The sequence below is a fragment of the Oncorhynchus keta genome, chromosome 26, assembly GCF_023373465.1.
Source record: "Oncorhynchus keta strain PuntledgeMale-10-30-2019 chromosome 26, Oket_V2, whole genome shotgun sequence".
In the NCBI taxonomy this organism is placed as follows: Eukaryota; Metazoa; Chordata; class Actinopteri; order Salmoniformes; family Salmonidae; genus Oncorhynchus; species Oncorhynchus keta.
Genome location: NC_068446.1, coordinates 12,035,208 through 12,054,846, shown reverse-complemented (window position 1 = coordinate 12,054,846; position 19,639 = coordinate 12,035,208). Strand labels below are relative to the sequence as shown.

General features: G+C 40.5%; 2 protein-coding genes across 3 annotated transcripts in view; both read left to right on the top strand.

Annotated features, from left to right (window-relative positions):
• The first annotated feature begins 1,330 nt into the window (after nucleotides 1-1,330).
• LOC118358953 (transmembrane gamma-carboxyglutamic acid protein 2-like) lies at nucleotides 1,331-10,137 on the top strand. Of its 2 annotated transcripts, none has more exons than XM_052480256.1 (7): nucleotides 1,331-1,535; nucleotides 2,007-2,111; nucleotides 5,768-5,931; nucleotides 6,084-6,119; nucleotides 6,293-6,426; nucleotides 6,824-6,967; nucleotides 9,401-10,137. In XM_052480256.1, exons 2-7 carry the CDS (start codon nucleotides 2,027-2,029, stop codon nucleotides 9,471-9,473), a joined length of 636 nt encoding a protein of 211 aa, XP_052336216.1. In that variant the 5' UTR covers nucleotides 1,331-1,535; nucleotides 2,007-2,026; the 3' UTR covers nucleotides 9,474-10,137. The 2 variants fall into 2 exon arrangements, with proteins under 2 accessions (XP_052336216.1, XP_035592890.1); XM_035736997.2 differs by having other exon boundaries at nucleotides 1,336-1,535; nucleotides 6,084-6,117; nucleotides 6,300-6,426.
• A 7,811-nt stretch (nucleotides 10,138-17,948) lies between these two features.
• Nucleotides 17,949-19,639, top strand: part of LOC118358643 (proline-rich protein 12-like) — a 44,722-nt gene continuing 43,031 nt past the window's right edge. Inside the window, 1 exon segment of the mRNA XM_052480250.1 lies at nucleotides 17,949-18,228. Coding sequence (XP_052336210.1) covers nucleotides 18,146-18,228 — 83 coding nt within the window. The 5' untranslated portion in view covers nucleotides 17,949-18,145.

Here is a 19,639-nt window from a genome sequence, read left to right as displayed (position 1 = left end):
CATGAGGGCAGAACAATACCAAATTCCACTGCCCTAAGGGTTATCTCTTTTCCCATCATACCTATGAATGGATGATAAGGCTCCTGTTTCAAATCCTGGCGGATTTAGTTATAGGCGACATGGGCAACCAAAAAAATGGGAATGGTGACATTTGCGGATCGGTTTTCTATCACTCTTTTCCACGTCACGTCAATGATATCATGTCAACGTGTGGGACTGTGGGTCAACTAACCTTGTCGGAGTGGGCGCCCTGATTCTAGTTTGTGAGCTTGGCAGGCTACTTCCTAGGCAGGTCTCCCAATCAGAAGTATGAGATGGGGAGGGGGCAGGTCTCCCCACTGGAATCCTGAGGTAAGGGACTATGAAATAGCGCACCTCTAACTTGGTAGAGGACTAATGCAATTAGTAAAATCAGTCACACTACGAAATGCTACCAAATAAACCACAATTCATTCATAATACTGTGAATATATAGTTTCACAGACATATTGTCGCATTTTTTTCTGGTTTGTGCGAAATGTAACGGATGTGAAACGGCAAGCTTAGTTAGCGGTGGTGCGCGCTTAAATAGCGTTTCAATCAGTGACGTCACTTTCGCTGAGACCTTGAAGTAGTGGTTCCCCTTGCTCTGCAAGGGCCGCGGCTTTTGTGGAGCGATGGGTAACGATGCTTCGTGGGTGACTGTTGGTGTCTGGTTCGCGCCCGGGTATGGGCGAGGGGGACGCTGGTTCGCGCCCGGGTATGGGCGAGGGGGACGGTCTAAAGTTATACACAAAATCGTTAAGAATAATATAAAATCAGTCTGCACACCACCAAGGTGAATTGGTTTAGTCTTGACTTAGTTTAGTTGACAGTGTTGGGGGATGGTCGACTGCCAAATCAACACAAATTTGTTTCTATTTGTCTTTGTTACTTATTTTTTTGTCTTATTTTTGTATTTATATTTATATAGTTTTAAATGTTAGGACTATTTATTTGTGTTGTTCCAAATGACTGAATAAAAATTACAGGTAGTGCAGAATGGTGCTTTTTTTTGTTGTTGGGGGGGGCGCTTAAGGAGGGGTTCGCCCAGGGAGCCATACAAGCTAGAACCGCCACTGACCAAGGTTCACAGATTCCTCACTTTGGCCCCCCACTCTGTGGCTATAGCACAGTATCGAATGTCGTTACAGTAGTAAACATAACAAATCTCTAACGTTTTAATTTACAGAAAATAAGCAAAGTAAACTTGACAGCAACTGTTTGGATATGGAAATGAATATCCTTGTTGATCTCTCTCTTCCTCTCTTTCACACACAATTTCAGGAAACTCCCCCTTTCTGCCCTCACACCCCCATGAACATAGGGTATGTTGTAAAACTGGTATGTCATGTGACGTTATAGGCTGGGTGTTTGTCTAACAGGTACATTTGTGTATATATTGTATCTGTCGTAAATTAACATAGTAATGGTCTAAATTAAGGAAAGCCTGGGTGAGCGAGTTGAAAATAGAGGATTAAATATTAGTTTCGAAGCGAAAACACCGAGGACACAAGGTAAGGATAATATTTTCTCGTTAACGAATTACGATCAATTCTTTTCGACCAAAATCATTGGGCAGGAATCACTGGCCAATTGTTTATTATCGATATAACTATAGCTATGATAATTAATTATCGTTAATTGTGCTTTCTCTTTTCTCAATGCAAACGAACAAATATTTTGTTTAGATAGAAAAAGAAAAATGTAAATGTATTTCTTTATTTTCCTTATTATTTATAAGACAGTAGGCCTACGATACGCTACAATGTAGGTATTTGTTCCTATGTGATTTAATTTTGTTACATGTCGAAACATTCTAAAAGTAGCTTTTGTTTAGTTTTAACCTCAGCCTCAAGAGGGCGATATAGTCAAACAGTCGTTTTTTTATGTGTGGGTGCTTTTTTTACATGAGAAAATCACTGAATAATGTTTTGAGTATGGCGTATTTCATTAGAGAAATAATGAATAAATACATTTTGTTGCAGTTGTGTCTCCTGCTTGAGAAATGCCAGGTTTGGCAGAGATATGTATTGGCATGCTGTCGCTGGTCCCCCTGGCTTGGGCCAGAGTTGTCTACAACCACAATGAAGGTAAACACACATCTGTTCAGTCGTGGTGTGTGGGTAAAATCACTGGGGAAGCCAAGCCAGGGAAGAAAAAGCCATATTACTACCTATGTGTTGTGATAATTGTGTTGTTTGCTCTATAACCTGTTAGTTCATATGCTTGCCACTGTAACATATAGGCCTAAGGCCGAGACAAGGAGACAGACACAGTGGCAGAATAAATTCAACCACACCTTTGTTTCATCACAAACCCGGAGAGCAACCTCTGTCTGATGAAGTCCACAAAGCATATTGCATGTAACAAACAGTTACATGACCTACATCATCGTCAAGCAAGTTAATGCTTCAGACATTTTTTTACTACTAAACAGCTATTGATTTAGAACCACGGACAGTTACCGCAAGTTGCAAAGAAAACAGGAGCTGCCTTCACTATTCCAGCACTATTTCAACTTCAACATTTCAACATCATCAAATAACCTATGCTTAGTCTAATACAGTGAAAACTAAAATATAACAAAAATGATTTAGTTCAATCAACGTACACTAAATATGATGTGTCTGTCTATCTGGCTGGCTGTAGAAAAAACATGACTTGTTGAGAAATGCTATCCTCCTCTCTTTGATGCTGACGAAACTGTCTATGACTGTCATACAGTACACACTTTTAGTTTTTGTTGTCCTAGGCTACCTGGCTAAAATGCTTGCTCGCTAACTTCCTTTCATGGGCAACGATGAGCCAGCTAATTAACATTAGCCTACTACATCTAGCTACATATTGAACTTCCATCCTCTCAGGCCAGGGGCACAATGTATGAATTTCTGGTTGGATCAGAATCTTTGTTATAATCATTGGCCAGTACGGAGAATTAAGTGAAACCACAAGTCTAAATCCCAATCTCCATCCATGGGTAATTTAGGAAAGGGGCAATTAGCTAGCAATTAGTTGTCAGTGATTGGTGTGAAGCCAAATCCAAACTGGCTTCCCTTGACACTTTTCTTTTTGTGCGCCAGGACCATTCACAGTAGGGCTCACTCAGTTGAGCTCAATGCTGATCTGCTATTGTTTTATACTTTTTTTTTTCAAGGGTGGCCAAATGTTCGCTTCCCTTGCATGGCTTCCCATGCATTCAGTGCTATGAGCGGCAACAATGTCTTACTCTTTTTGACCAGACAGAATCAGATAGATACAGAGACAACGGGGTGCTGTCTTGGATGCTTTCTCCGATGACATACATTCAGCCTCTTCTTGCAAATTGAAGGAAAATTATGAAACACAGAGAGACTAAAGATAAACTATTTAATGTTATTTATTTTTTTGTCAATTTTGGGGGGGGGGGGAGCCCGGCTTCTCTTGGCATCCATGAATACATGCCACTGCATCTGTTTGTCCTTAACACCCACAAGTGTGCTCACTAGCACTGAGAGGGAGAGAATTCAGTTCAACTTGTTTTGGAGGCAGGTTTACCCCCTCCTCTTTCACCCTACTTCATGTACGGTCATATTGGGCCAGTGGTTCCCAAACTGTGAGGCATTAACTTCTTATGGCTGGGGGCAGTATTGAGTAGCTTGGATGAATAAGGTGCCCAGAGTAAACAGTCTGCTACTCAGTCCCAAAAGCTAGATATGCATATTATATATTTGCATATTTATATCAGTATATTTGGATAGAAAACACTCTGAAGTTTCTAAAACTGTTTGAATGATGTCTGTGAGTATAACAAAACTCATATGGCAGGCAAAAACCTGAGAAAAAATCCAACCAGGAAGTGGGAAATCTGAGGTTTGTAGGTTTTCAACTCTTGGCCTATCGAATACACAGTGGGATATTGGTCATATTACACTTCTTAAGGCTTCCACTAGATGTCAACCGTCTTTAGAACCTTGTTTGATGCTTCTACCGTGAAGTGGGGGCAAATGAGAGGGGAATGAGTCAGGGCTCTGGCAGAGTGCCATGAGCTGACCACGCTTGTTCACGTGAGAGCGAGATCCATTGCATTTCTACAGAAAAAGGAATTCTCTGGTTGGAACATTATTGAAGATTTATGTTAAAAACATCCTAAATATTGATTATATACATCGTTTGACATGTTTCTATGGACTGTAAAGGAACTTTTTGACTTTTCATCTGCTGCTAGTGAACGCGTGTCATTTTCATTTGTGAACTGAACGCGCTAACAAAAGGAGGTATTTGGACATACATGATGGACATTATCGAACTGGGATTCCTGGGAGTGCATTCTGATGAAGATCATCAAAGGTAAGTGAATATTTATAATGCTATTTCTGACTTCTGTTGACTCCAACATGGCGGATATCTGTTTAGGTTGGTTGGTCTCTGAGCGCCGTACTCAGATTATTGCATGGTGTGCTTTTTTCCATAAAGTTAAAAAAAATCTGACACAGCGGTTGCATTAAGGAGAAGTGTATCTATAATTCCGTGCATCATAGTTGTATCTTTTATCAATGTTTATTATGAGTATTTCTGTAAATTGATGTGGCTCTCTGCAAAATCACTGGATGTTTTGGAACTACTGAACGTAACGCGCCAATGTAAACTTTATCAAACAAAGCATACATGTATTGTGTAACATGAAGTCCGATGAGTGTCATCTGATGAAGATCATCAATTGTTAGTGATTAATTTTCTCAATATTTCTGCTTTTTGTGACTCCTCTCTTTGGCTGGAAAAAAAGGCTGTGTTTTTCTGTGACTTGGCTCTGACCTAACATATTTGTTTGGTTTGCCTTCGCTGTAAAGCATTTTTGAAATCTGTAGTGGGATTAACAAGAAGTGTATCTTTTAAAATGGTGTAAAATACTTCTATGGTTGAGGAATTTTAATTATGGGATTTCTGTTGTTTTGAATTTGGCGCCCTGCACTTTCACTGGCTGTTGTCATATCGATCCCGTTAGCGGGATCTCAGCCCAAAGAGGTTTAAGGAACTCAGAAGGGCTTTTAACTTTCTCTTGAAAGTTGTAATAGTAGAATGCAAAATGTGCAATTTCATGATTGGATAGTGAATCAGTTTTCCTCTTGTCATTGCAGACCTTTAGAGAGCTATTTATAACTTGTCAGAATTTTTTTTAGCGCGTTGATTTTGTTGTAATGTTTCAGTCACTCAATTATCACATGAACACACAAGACATGGCAAACTATGTAGAATTGCAGGAAATCTGCTTTGAAATGGCAAAATGTGTTCTCTACCACATGGCAAAATGTGAAGAATTGCTGTTTAAAAAAATCACCACCCCATGGGAAAGTTTATAGAATCGCAGGAAGTATGTTTGAAACTTGCTAAATTCTCTCCTCCAAGAGGGGTGAGACCAGTTTGTGTCATGGACAGTGTAGGGGAGGGGTGTCCCCAAAGATAGAAAGGGGACTGAGTGAAAAAGTTTGGGAACCACTGTGTCGGGCAGTTGTTCTTTTGCTTCACTTTTTCTATTTATATCTGATTGTGAGGTTATCCATTCAATACTGACTTTTGTCTGTCGAAGTCAGACTTATAATCAATGATTGCTTGTGTGTGTGTGAGAAAGACGCTCCGTCTCTATCTCTGATTATATCAACCTCAATCTCATGCCCACCAATATCCTCTCTCTCTCTCGGTCTCTCTGTCTTATTCCCTCGCTGTCTCTCGCACGCTGTCTGTCTCTCTGTTTCTCATTTTCTGGGTCCAGTGTTCCTGGGACAACAGTCTGCGTCCTCGTACCTGTCTCGCTCGCTGCTCTGGAACAAATGGGACCTGGAGCTGGTGACGCCAGGCAACCTTGAGAGGGAGTGCATGGAGGAGGTGTGCACCTACGAGGAGGCCAGGGAGGTGTTTGAGGACATAACCAAAACGGTGAGGGAAGGTGAATGTGGTGGTACCTTTCATGAAAGTCTGTTGGAAATTATGGATTATTTACACACATTGAGAATACTGTAAGCTTGTTCAATTAATTGACTAATTGGATACTAGAAATTTACTTGAAATTCATTTTCTATTTTCCCCAGAATGTATTTTGGGACACATATACCAGCAGTCACAGTAAGACCTTTTTTTTGGGGGGCTTTTAGTAAATCTATACTAAGTCAATATTGACATTTACTTTCTCACAAATGTCCTCATGTTTCTCTATGGATGATGCTGGTGTTGTGGATTATAATCGCACAGGCTGTAATCTTAATATAATCTAAATTGCAAATATATTTATTGTGTTGGTTCTTTAGACACGGCGCCCGGAGTGGATGTGTCCGGTCTAGTAGCAGGGATCTTGGCTATTCTAGTGTCTGCTGTCATAGCCACGGTGCTGGGCTGCTACTGTTACAAGAACAAGGCTGGTAGGACGGCAGGCAGGTAAGATTGAGTGTGTGTGTTGTGTCTATGTATGTTAGTGTGTCGATCTTAGAGTGTAAGTATGTACAGTATAGCCTAAAGCATCTACTGCCTGGTTGCCCTACCTGTCAGCAAATTTAAAATGATAAAGTAGGCCTATGTAATCCCTGGTATCCCTACATAGTAGCAACATATGGTAAAGTACATTGTCTTATTATTTTTTAATTACATTAGCCTACATGAGGTATTAGCAACATGATAACATAGGTCTATGTAATCCCAGTTAGCCCTACCGAGCAGCAACATTATTTCAGAAATAAGCAATGGACCCTGAGTCTTCCCATATTTTGTCTTGTGTGTGGCCAACATTACTTGTGTGTAGCCTAACCTAGTATTACTTTTATGTCATCTGTTTCAGTGGTCCAGTGAGGATGGTTTTGGATGGCCAGCCTGCCCCAGAGACAGTGCCTCTTGCTGGGATCATCGCCCCAGGACTGCCCTCCTATGGCGAGGCCCTGAACCGCAGTGGGCAGCATGACGCACCCCCGCCACCTTACTCTGGGTAGGGCGTGTGTGTGTGTGTGTGTGTGTGTGTGTGTGTGTGTGTGTGTGTGTGTGTGTGTGTGTGTGTGTGTGTGTGTGTGTGTGTGTGTGTGTGTGTGTGTGTGTGTATCACAGGAGGTTGGTGGCACCTTAATTGTGGAGGATGGGCTCGTGGTAATGGATGGAACAGGATGAGTTGAATGGTATCAAACACATGGTTCCTATGTGTTTGATACCATTCCATTTACTCCGACCCAGCCATTATTGAGCCATCCTCCCCTCAGCAGCCTCCACTGGTGTGTATTCACAGTTGAAGTCGGAAGTTTACATACACTTAGGTTGGAGTCATTAAAACTTGTTTTTTCAACCACTCCACACATTTATTGTTAACAAACTATAGTTTTGGCAAGTCGGTTAGGACATCTACTTTGTGCATGACACAAGTAATTGACATAATTTGAGTCAATTGGAGGTGTACCTGTGGATGTATTTCAAGGCCTACCTTCAAACTCAGTGCCTCTTTGCTTGACATCATGGGAAAATCCAAAAAATCAGCCAAGACCTCAGGAAAAACAATTGTAGACCTCCACAAGTCTGGTTCATCCTTGGGAGCAATTTCCAAATGGCTGAAGGTACCACGTTCATCTGTACAAACAATAGTATGCAAGTATAAACACCATGGGACCACGCAGCCTACATACAGCTCAAGAAGGAGACGAGTTCTGTCTCCTAGAGATGAACGTACTTTGGTGCGAAAAGTGGAAATCAACCCCAGAAAAACAGCAAAGGACCTTGTGAAGATGCTGGAGGAAACAGGTACAAAAGTATCTATATCCAGTGTAAAACGAGTCCTATATAACCTGAAAGGCCTCTCAGCAAGGAAGAAGCCACTGCTCCAAAACCGCCATAAAAAAGCCAGACTATGGTTTGCAACTGCACATTGGGAAAAACATTGTACTTTTTGGAGAAATGTCCTCTGGTTTGATGAAACAAAATTAGAACTGTTTGGCCATAATGACCATCATTACTTTAGGAGGAAAAGGGGGAGGCTTGCAAGCCGAAGAACACCATCCCAACCGTGAAGCACGGGGGTGGCAGCATCATGTTGTGGGAGTGATTTGCTGCAGCAGGGACTGATGCACTTCACAATGTAGATGGCATCATGAGGAACGACAATTTTGTGGATATATTGAAGCAACATCTCAAGACATCAGTCAGGAAGTTAAAGCTTGGTTGCAAATGGGTCTTCCAAATGGACAATGACCCCAAGCATACTTCCAAAGTTGTGGCAAAATGGCTTAAGGACAAAAAAGTCAAGGTATTGGAGTGGCCATCACAAAGCCCTGACCTCAATCCCATAGAAGATTTGTGAGCAGAACTGAAAAATAGTGTGAGCAAGGAGGTCTACAAACCTGGCTCAGTTAACCCAGCTCTGTCAGGAGGAACGGGCCAAAATTCACCCAACTTATTGTGGGAAGCTTGTGGTAGGCAACCCAAAACGTTTGACCCAAGTTAAACAATTTAAAGGCAATGCTACCAAATACTAATTGAGTGTATGTAAACATCTGACCCACTGGGAATGTGATGAAATAAATAAAAGCTGAAATAAATCATTCTCTCCTATTATTCTGACACTTAACATTCTTAAAATAAAGTGGTGATCCTAACTGACCTAAGACAGGGAATGTTTACTAGGATTAAATGTCAGCAATTGTGAAAAATTGAGTTTAAATGTATTTGGCTAAGGTGTATGTAAACTTCCGACTTAAATTATGGTGGAACATACAGCTGACGAATGTGTACTGTGCATAAATGTATTCCAGCTTTCTGTACTAGTTGTAATATGCATGTCCATCCACTGTGTGTGTCTGTCTCAGTGGTGGAAAAAGTACTAAAATATCATAATTGAGTAAAAGTAAAGAAAGTCACCCAGTAAAATACTACTTTCATAAAAGTCTAAAAGTATTTGGTGTTGAATATACTAAAGTATCAAAAGTATATGGAATTGCTAAAATGTACTAAAGTATCAAAAGTGAAAGTATAAATAATTTCAAATTTCTTATATTAAACCAGACTGCACCATTTACATTTTTTTTATTGACAGATAGCCAGGGATAATTTACAAACTAAGCATGTGTGTTTAGTGAGTCTGCCAGGTCAGAGGCAGTAGGGATGACCTGGGATGTTCTCTTGATAAGTGGACCATTTTCCTATTAAAATGTAATGAGTACAATTTGGGTTTCAGGGAAATGTATGGAGTAAAAAGTACATTATTTTCTTTAGGAATGTAGTGAAGTAAAAGTTGCCAAAAATATAAATAGTAAAGTACAGATACCCCAAAACACTACTTAAGTAGTAATTTAAAGTATTTTTACTTAAGTACTTTACATCACTGGTCTGTCTGTGCATGTTTCATTCATGTCATTATTTTCCTCTCTCTTTTTTTACACAGGGGGGCGCCATCAGAACCTCCTGACCCAGTTGACAATACTGGGATTATTGCTAATACTGAGGACACTGAGTGAAAAGGAGGGATGGACATTTTAAAAAGGGGCATTCAGGAAGTGTGTGTGTGTGTGTGTGTGTGTGTGTGTGTGTGTGTGTGTGTGTGTGTGTGTGTGTTACAAGCTTCTTCAGTTGGAGATCTGGACAGTTATAAGTGAGCACAGCTGTGAACATTTCCATTTCAATTCCTGTGAGTTTCCATATAATAGGATAGCATTTCAATCCCTGTACTGATTGAAATTGGGATGTAATTGACTCGGTTCTAGTTTTTAGGACTTTTTTTTATTCAGGGGAAGAGGGGAGTTCATGGGGGCAAGGCTGAAGGATGTTATAGATAGAGAAATTAAGGGAATGGGATGAAGACCTGTTAAGAGGTTACCTGTGAGAAAGAGAAGCAAGCCCTTGAAAGTTACATATCTTGAAAGCTTGATTGCTGACAGTCACCATATGTTTTGCTTATGTCAACAATGGACTAATGAAACAAAAAATCGTTTTTGGGTGGAATTTCCTTTTATATGTATAGACTAGCAGCTGGTACTGTATTTAGGTCAACATGTTGCCTGATGTTTGTCTTATCTCAGTTGTTTCTCTCTGTATTGTTACATGACATACCACTCTGAACTTGTTTATATTTATACACATTTCTTATTAAAAACATTTTAATAAAATGTTTTGCACCCCTGGCCCACTGGTCAATCAGACAGTCATCAAGACTCCATAGATGCACGTTTTCAAGAAGGTTTTAAAATATGCCCGGGTGTTAGAAGTGAAAGTCATCCAAAAGTAATCGGATTACTACTTTTGCATAATCCAAAAGTTTCCGTTACTGATTACTTTTTTTTTTTTTTTAAATATAACTGCAATCAGTAACGGATTACATTTTTTAAGTAATCTGCCCAACCCTGCAATCTTCAAAAAGAAATTTATCTTCCATTGCTCCCAAATGTACCCTTTTTCTCCCTGGTTGATAGTCGGCCTGTGCTACACAGTATTCTGTCAGAGAATGGTCTCTGTGTATATGACTAAAGGCTTTACATGGTCAATCTGCATCTGAGGTGGCTGTAAAGCATTTACTGCGCAGACATCTTGTGTTTAGCTGAACTATCGTGAAGGAATTTGTCAAGGAAGTTGAGTTGGTGTTTACAGGACCTCCCGCCCCCACATACCGTCAACCAATCATGTCAATGCGAAGCTATACAGAGTCATCTGCTTTGTTTCACAATTTGAGGCGCACGGCGATGCGATACAGAGCTTGATTTGGCCTCTGCATTCCTCTTATTGCTCCGCAATTGCGTCACACTCGCCATACGAAACCTCTGACCACACTCATGATCAAGCATAAATGTTTTTTAAACAAGAGTCGGAGTAAGCAGACAAGACTACGTGTGTGTGTGTGCGCGCACTGGAGAGGGAGAAAAAGTGAGTGAGTGGGGAGAGCGAGGGAGCGTGCTAAACGTGCGATCCAAAGAGCCGCTCTCAAAAAATGGCGTCTTTAGAAGAAAAAGACGTGAAACCCTGACATCAAGATTCTAGTACGGCCGCGAAACCTCTCTTCAATTCTCTCTGGTCTATTTATGATTGGTTTTACAAAAGAACGCGAGCACTACGACAATATATTTTGATGTGCGGTACGAATATTATAGTCGTCGAAGTAAGAAGGCCCGCCTACTTGACCAATCAGATGAGGGAGTGTGATGACGCGTATGCTGACCGGTTTGCAGGGGCAGACTGGTCAGGGTTTTGAAACTTCTGTATGTGTAATGTTTACTGTTCATTTTTGTTGTTTTTCACTTTATATATTCACTTTGTATGTTGTCTACCTCACTTGCTTTGGCAATGTTAACACATGTTTCCCATGCCAATAAAGCCCTTGAATTGAATTGAATTGAATTGAATTGATATGTATTTATGCCGCGTTCATGTGGTAGTCGGAACTAGGAAACTGACATTTCCGACTTGCTAACTGGTTGTAGTTATACACGTCCCGCGTTCAAAGAATCATCAAGTCGGACATTTCAGAGTTTCCTCGTTCCGCCCAGTAATTGAACGGAGCACCATTTTATCAAGTTATCCATTTCTTTTCAGGTTTCTTTATTTATTAGCTATAATAAAACCAACCGTTCTAAATGCAAAGTGGTAATTGGATGTATTTTTCAAACTCAGTTACTTGTCTTAACCCAAAATAGGTTTACTCCAATATCTGCATTGTTTTTAAAATGGCATGTTGACAAATTGACACCTTGATTTTACATTTTATTTTCAAAATCCACAAGTAAAACGTAATTTCATAGAAATGTTCCCAGAATTGTTTTTATTTTAAATGTGTTACTTTATTTGGCATCTATGAACTTACTATAGTTGTTTATTTAACTTAACAGTACACCTATTTGGTATTTTGTACCTGTTTCAGTACAAAGGCTCTTCAAGTTATGGAAGGTGGCAAAACATTTAATAATAATTATGATTAATTGGACTTACAGTGGCAAAAAAAGTATGTGAACCCTTTGGAATTACCTGGATTTCGGCATAAATGTGACTAAATTTAATCTAATCTTCATCTGTCACAACAGTAGACAAACACCGTCAGCTTAACTAAAAACGCACAAATTGTCTTTTTGTCTATATTGAATAAATAATTTAAACATTAACAGTGTAGGTTGGGAAAGTACAGTGCCTTGCGAAAGTATTCGGCCCCCTTGAACTTTGCGAACTTTCGCCACATTTCAGGCTTCAAACATAAAGATATAAAACTGTATTTTTTTTGTGAAGAATCAACAACAAGTGGGACACAATCATGAAGTGGAACGACATTTATTGGATATTTCAAACTTTTTTAACAATTCAAAAACTGAAAAATTGGGCGTGCAAAATTATTCAGCCCCTTTACTTTCAGTGCAGCAAACTCTCTCCAGAAGTTCAGTGAGGATCTCTGAATGATCCAATGTTGACCTAAATGACTAATGATGATAAATACAATCCACTGATCAGAGATGCAGCCAAGAGGCCCATGATCACTCTGGATGAACTGCAGAGATCTACAGCTGAGGTGGGAGACTCTGTCCATAGGACAACAATCAGAGTGGCAAGAAGAAAGCCATTTCTTAAAGATATCCATAAAAAGTGTTGTTTAAAGTTTGCCACAAGCCACCTGGGAGACACACCAAACATGTGGAAGAAGGTGCTCTGGTCAGATGAAACCAAAATTGAACTTTTTGGCAACAATGCAAAACGTTATGTTTGGCGTAAAAGCAACGCAGCTCATCACCCTGAACTCACCATCCCCACTGTCAAACATGGTGGTGGCAGCATCATGGTTTGGGCCTGCTTTTCTTCAGCAGGGACCTGGAAGATGGTTAAAATTGATGGGAAGATGGATGGAGCCAAATACAGGACCATTCTGGAAGAAAACCTGATGGAGTCTGCAAATGACCTGAGACTGGGACGGAGATTTGTCTTCCAACAAGACAATGATCCAAAACATAAAGCAAAATCTACAATGGAATGGTTCAAAAATAAACATATCCAGGTGTTAGAATGGCCAAGTCAAAGTCCAGACCTGAATCCAATCGAGAATCTGTGGAAAGAACTGAAAACTGCTGTTCACAAATGCTCTCCATCCAACCTCACTGAGCTCGAGCTGTTTTGCAAGGAGGAATGGGAAAAAATTTCAGTCTCTCGATGTGCAAAACTGATAGAGACATACCCCAAGCGACTTACAGCTGTAATCGCAGCAAAAGGTGGCGCTACAAAGTATTAACTTAAGGGGGCTGAATAATTTTGCACACCCAATTTTTCAGTTTTTGATTTGTTAAAAATGTTTGAAATATCCAATAAATGTCGTTCCACTTCATGATTGTGTCCCACTTGTTGTTGATTCTTCACAAAACAATACAGTTTAATATCTTTATGTTTGAAGCCTGAAATGTGGCAAAAAGTCGCAAAGTTCAAGGGGGCCGAATACTTTCACAAGGCACTGTATGTGAACCCCTACGCTAATGACTTCTCCAAAAGCTCATTTGAGTCAGGAGTCAACTAACCTGGAGTCGAATCAATGAGATGAGGTTGGAGATTTTGAAAATAGCTGCCCTGCCCCATAAAAAACACAAATTGTTTATAAATGGAGAAATTTCAGCACTGTTGCTACTCTCCCTAGGAGTGGCCGTCCTGCAAAGATGACTGCAAGAGCACATCGCATAATGCTTAATGAGGTTAAGAAGAATCCTAGAGTGTCAGCAAAAGATTACAGAAATCTCTGGAAGATGCTAACATCTCTGTTGATGAGTCTACAATACGTACAACAATACGTAAAACACTAAACAAGAATGGTGTTCATGGGAGGACACCATGGAAGAAGCTACTGCTGTCCAAAAAAAACAACATTGCTGCCCGTCTAAGGTTCGCAACAGAGCACCTGGATGTTCCACAGCACTACTGGCAAAATATTCTGTGGACAGATTAAACTAAAGTTGTGTTGTTTGGAAGGAACACACAACACTATGTGCGGAGAAAAAAAGGAACAACACACCAACATTAACATCAAAACCTCATCCCAACTATTGTAGTGGGAGCATCATGGTTTGGGGCTGCTTTGCTGCCTCAGGGCCTAGACAGCTTGCTTGCTATCATCGACTGAAAAATGAATTCCTAAGTTTATCAAGACATTTTGCAGGAGAATGTAAGGCTATCTGTATGCCAATTGAAGCTAAACAGAAGTTAGGTGATGGAACAGGACAACAACCCAAAAGACAGAAGTAAATCGACAACAAAATGGCTTGAACAGAAAATACACCTTCTGGAGTGGCCCAGTCAGTTCTGACCTCAACCCGATTGAGATGCCTTGAGAGCGGTTCACACCAGACATCCCAAGAATATTGTGGAACTGAAACAGTTTTGTAAAGAGGGATGGTCCAACATTCCTCCTGACCGTTGTGCAGGTCTGATCCACAACTACAGAAAACATTTCAAATCAAATTTTATTTGTCACATACACATGGTTAGCAGATGGTAATGCGAGTGTAGCGAAATGCTTGTGCTTCTAGTTCCGACCATGCAGTAATATCTAACAAGTAAAATAACCTAACAATTTCACAACAACTACCTTATACACACAAGTGTAAAGGAATGAATAAGAATATGCACATAAAAATATATGAATGAATGATGGCCGTACGGCATAGGCAAGATGCAGTAGATGGTATAGAGTATAGTATATACATATGAGATGAGTAATGTAGGGTATGTAAACAATATATAAAGTGGCATTGTTTAAAGTGGCTAGAGTTGGTATGTCAGTATGTTGGCAGCAGCCACTCAATGTTAGTGATGGCTGTTTAACAGTCTGATGGCCTTGAGATAGAAGATGTTTTTCAGCCTCTCGGTCCCCGCTTTGATGCACCTGTACTGACCTCGCCTTCTGGGTGATAGCGGGGTGAACAGGCAGTGGCTCGGGTGGTTGTTGTCCTTGATGATCTTTTTGGCCTTCCTGTGACATCGGGTGGTGTTAGGTGTCCTGGAGGGCAGGTAGTTTGCCCCCGCATTGTGCAGACCTCTGGAGAGCCTTAGGATTATGGGCAGAGCAGTTGCCGTACCAGGCAGTGATACAGCCCGACAGGATGATCTCGATTGTGCATCTGTAAAAGTTTTGAGTATTTTTGGTGACAAGCCGAATTTCTTCAGCCTCCTGAGGTTGAAGAGGCGCTATTGTGCCTTCTTCACCACGCTGTCTGTGTGGGTGGACCATTTCAGTTTGTCTGTGATGTGTTCGCCGAGGAACTTAACTTTCCACCTTCTCCACTACTGTCCCGTCGATGTGGATAGGGGGCTGCTCCCTCTGCTGTGTCCTGAAGTCCACGATCATCTCATTTGTTTTGTTGACATTGAGTGTGAGGTTATTTTCCTGTAACCACACTCCGAGGGCCCTCACCTCCTCCCTGTAGGCCGTCTCGTCGTTGTTGGTAATCAAGCCTACCAGATTTGAGGTTATTGCTGCCAAAGGAGGGTCAACCTGTTACTAAATCCAAGGGTTCACATGCTTTTTCCAACTTGCACTGTATGTTCAATAAAGACATGAACAATTATAATTGTGTCTTATTAGTTTTAAGCAGAGTGTGTTTGTCTATTGTTATGACCAATTTATGCAGAAATCCAGGTATTTTTTAAATTTAACTAGGCAAGTCAGTTAAGAACAAATTATTATTTACAATGACAGCCTAGGAATAGTGGGTTAGCTGCCTTGTTCAGGGGCAGAACAACAGATTTGTACCTTGTCAGCTCAGGGATTCGATCTAGCATCCTTTCAGTTACTGGTAACTCTAAAGGGTTCACATATTTTTTCTTCCCACTGTACATGGCACTTTTTTAGACATCCAAAGCTCTTTACAGTGTAAGGGGAAACTCACGACCCTAACCCCACTTACATTGCCTTCAGAAAGTATTAATACCCCTTGACTATTATTTTTACCCATCTACTAACAGGTGCCCTTCTTTGCGAAGCTTTGGAAAACATCCCTGGTCTTTGGTTGAATTTGTGTTTGAAATTCACTGCTCGACAGAGTGACCTTACAGATAATTGTATGTTTGTGGTACAGAGATGAGGTAGTCATTCAAAAATGATGCTAAACACTATTATTGCATACAGCGTGAGCCCATGCATCTTATTACGTGACTTGTTAGGCACATTTTCTCTCCTGAGCTTATTTAGGCTTGCCATAATAAAGGGGTTGAATAGTTATTGACTCAAGACATTTCGGATTTTCATTATTAATTAATTGGTCAAATAAATTGTAAAAAAAAAAAATAATTCCACTTTGACATTATGAGGTATTGTGTGTAGGCCAGTGACACAACATCTACATTTAAAGCACTTTCAATTCAGTCTGTAACACAACAAAATGTGGAAAAAGTCAAGAGGAGTGAATACTTTCTAAAGGCACTGTACATATTTATTTTATTGGCCCATCCACCCCCCTCTTTGGAGGACAAAAGTAACCTTGTTTTCTTGTTTTAATTGTATATTAATTTTCCATATTTTTTTCCATATACTGTATGATAGGAATACAGTTTTATATACATATTACATACTCTTGTAATAAGGGCCATAGGACATGCATTTAATATAATAATAATAAAGCCCCATTTAAAGCCCCATCTTACATTTTATTGAGGTACATTCCAATGTTGGTTGGTACTTTAACATGATTCAAATTAAATTAATGATGTAAAAGTGTATGGTATAAATTACAGTGATCGGTCTTTGAAATTACTGCTTTCATGTTCATTTCAGCAGCATATTTATCTTTTGCGTTTGTTTGTCTGTCTTTCCTCTGGTAGCATTCATACGTCTTTGTGCTCACAACTTCAAGTTGGGAGACTTTTACTCTCCCAACTGAGTTTTTTTCCCTGCCAAAGACTGTGCATCTGTTGAAGGTCAAGAATATGATATATTACTATTAGAATGAAAGGCTTGTAGGGAAACTAACAACATTGCTCCATCAAATCGGTTGTGATCCAGGCTGTATCACAAACGGCCATGATTGGGAGTCCCATAGGACTGCGCCCAATTGGCCCAGCGGGTTTGGCCCTGGGTAGGCCTTCACTGTAAATAAGAATTTGCCTAGTTGAATAAAAAAAATATTTAAAAAAATATAATAACTTATCTGTGCTTGGAATGGAATACTTTATGCTTGCTATCTAGCTCATTTGAGATGAGAATTAAAATACATTTAAAAAGGCCAATTGACCCTTTTGCCCAAAGCGTTTGTCCTTTCTCAATGTTATGAATGTGAGTGATGTTGTGCATTTAGATATTTGGTCGTCACACTCCCTCATCTGATTGGTCGGGTCGGCGGGCCTTCTGAGCCGGTTAGAGATTATCCAATCGCTGATTACTTTGTTTTGTCCAACACCCCTGGCAGTCTCCGACTGAAGTATGTAGCGAACATAGAGCAGCCAAGTAATTCAGTTCGATTCGTCAGGCAACCACGCGGGATACGAGTGTATTACCTTCTGGGAACATCAATCATTGACAATAGTGCAGATCTAGCGCCCACTATCGGCTGCCTAGGCTACCAATATTGGGGAGGGGGTGTGTGTAAATGCATTTTGGAGAGGGAACTGGCAAGCCAAAATATAAACAATAGACACTGTTGCTATAATTGAATCGCCCCCTTTTATTTATATATATAATTATATCCAAATATTTTAGAAATGCAATACTTCAACAACGTAGGGACCGGGGATGGTAAAGAGAGCGTGCTTCAGTCTAGAGTGATAAATGGGCACCAAATATTGTGATTTGCACAGACTGGTTTAGACTACGCGCTAGCATCAGCTGAATCGCTGGTTGTGCCTAGAAGGACAATAGACATTGAAATATATATAACGGGCTGAAGAGGGGAGGGAAGGAAGAAACCGGATTTTTGTGGTGGTGGTGGTTGGTGTGACCCCCCCATCCACCCCTCCTCCCCTCACTTTTATCCTCCATATCCCCCTCCTCCTTCTCCTCCCCTCCATTCCTCTCCCCCTCCGTGCTGATCGCAGTCTTGAGGACTTGCTAGTGAATCGGGAGAAATAAACAGACACTGAGCAGAGGGGCAAAAGGATACAGGGAGAGATAGCGTGCGAGAATTTAAGACATATCCTCCCCCCCCTACCCCTCACTATCTCTCCATCTTCATCCCTCGTCTTTTCTTTAATGGAAAGAAATTATCCTGGTACAGGGTTCGGTGATTTGGGCGCTGGTACGGGATGGAGTTACGAGAGATCGGCCAAGGCAAGGTAAGCATTTGTACCCGTACATGTGCGCCCTCATACATAGGATGCATACATATGCCTGGCTTGCTGTAACAATGCAATCCGTGCTCCCTCTATCGTTCCGTTCATATATATAGATTACATTGTTTGCAAGCGCCAGGTAGGCTATAGCAAGGCTATCAGTATTGTCATTAGCAAGATGGGTGGGGGGTCTTGAAAATGCAAGGAACGCAATTGAGAGTTAATGCGTGATACGGAAGGTAGACCGAGACATAAAAAACGAGGGGGAGAGGGGCGAAAAGAGGGGGGATGGGTTGGACTTGGGAGGATAGAGCTAGCTTTAGCTGGCTAGTGTATAATCAGAAATGGAACAAACATAATTTAATGATAGCATTTGCATTTTTCACAATATGCCATAATTATATGAATGCATACTGTGTTGTCTTTACTAATGCATTGATTGCGTAATATGTTTACAAAGCAACGGTTGGTGCTAATTAACTATACAAACCCAATGTATTTGACGATGCAACATGCAATGTTTGTAGCAAGGCTACTGTCGGCAGTTTACTGTAGCTAGCACACTGTCTACAAATGAAATGGCCTTTATGCTAGAAATGGTGGTGCTGCAGGGTTGCTTCCCCGTCTCACATTCTCGGCAATACACTTTAGGATGAGTGAAGGCTGAATCAAATCACGATATGCAGCTATCATCAAACACTTGAATAAACACTTTCCATAACTTAGCTAATATCAGTGATCATCTAGTGACAGCTACTATACCAGTGGATTCTAAAGGTATTTTAATTAACTCACTCTGTAAGCACGAGTACATTACATCCCATTATTAAAGCAGCAGCAGTTGCAGCATGGATATTAGTGCAAATCTTTTGCTGTTGGGATAACCCCTAGATAGCTTTAAGCCTCGCAATTGTATTGATGGAAACTTCGATAAGTTGGTAACGGTACACCGTGTATAATAACTCTATAACTTAACTCTCAAGTTTACGTGATAGGCGTATTATTAACAGGTGCAATGATAGGTGTATTCCTTTTTTTGGAACCAACTGCATTTTTATTCATGTGAGAAAAACCTACTAGCTAGCCATTTTGGGGTAAAGTTAGCTAGCTTAAAGGTACAACTAAGGTAACTGTTGTCTTTGCTAGCTAGCTAACGTTAGTTGTTCATTTCAAGTTAAATGATTCGGCATATTGACTCAATGCTGCAGGTCTTTGGCAACAAATTAAAAACACAGGAATCGATCATAAACACCAACATACGTCATTAGCTAAAACGATGGCTTGTGTGATGTTTGCTAGAACTCGCTACCCGTCTAGCTAAATCATGTTATACGGTATTGAGAGACAAGTTGGCTAACTCTAACCACCGAACGTTAGCTAGCTAACATTAACGCGTTAGCAAAGCTTACGAGCG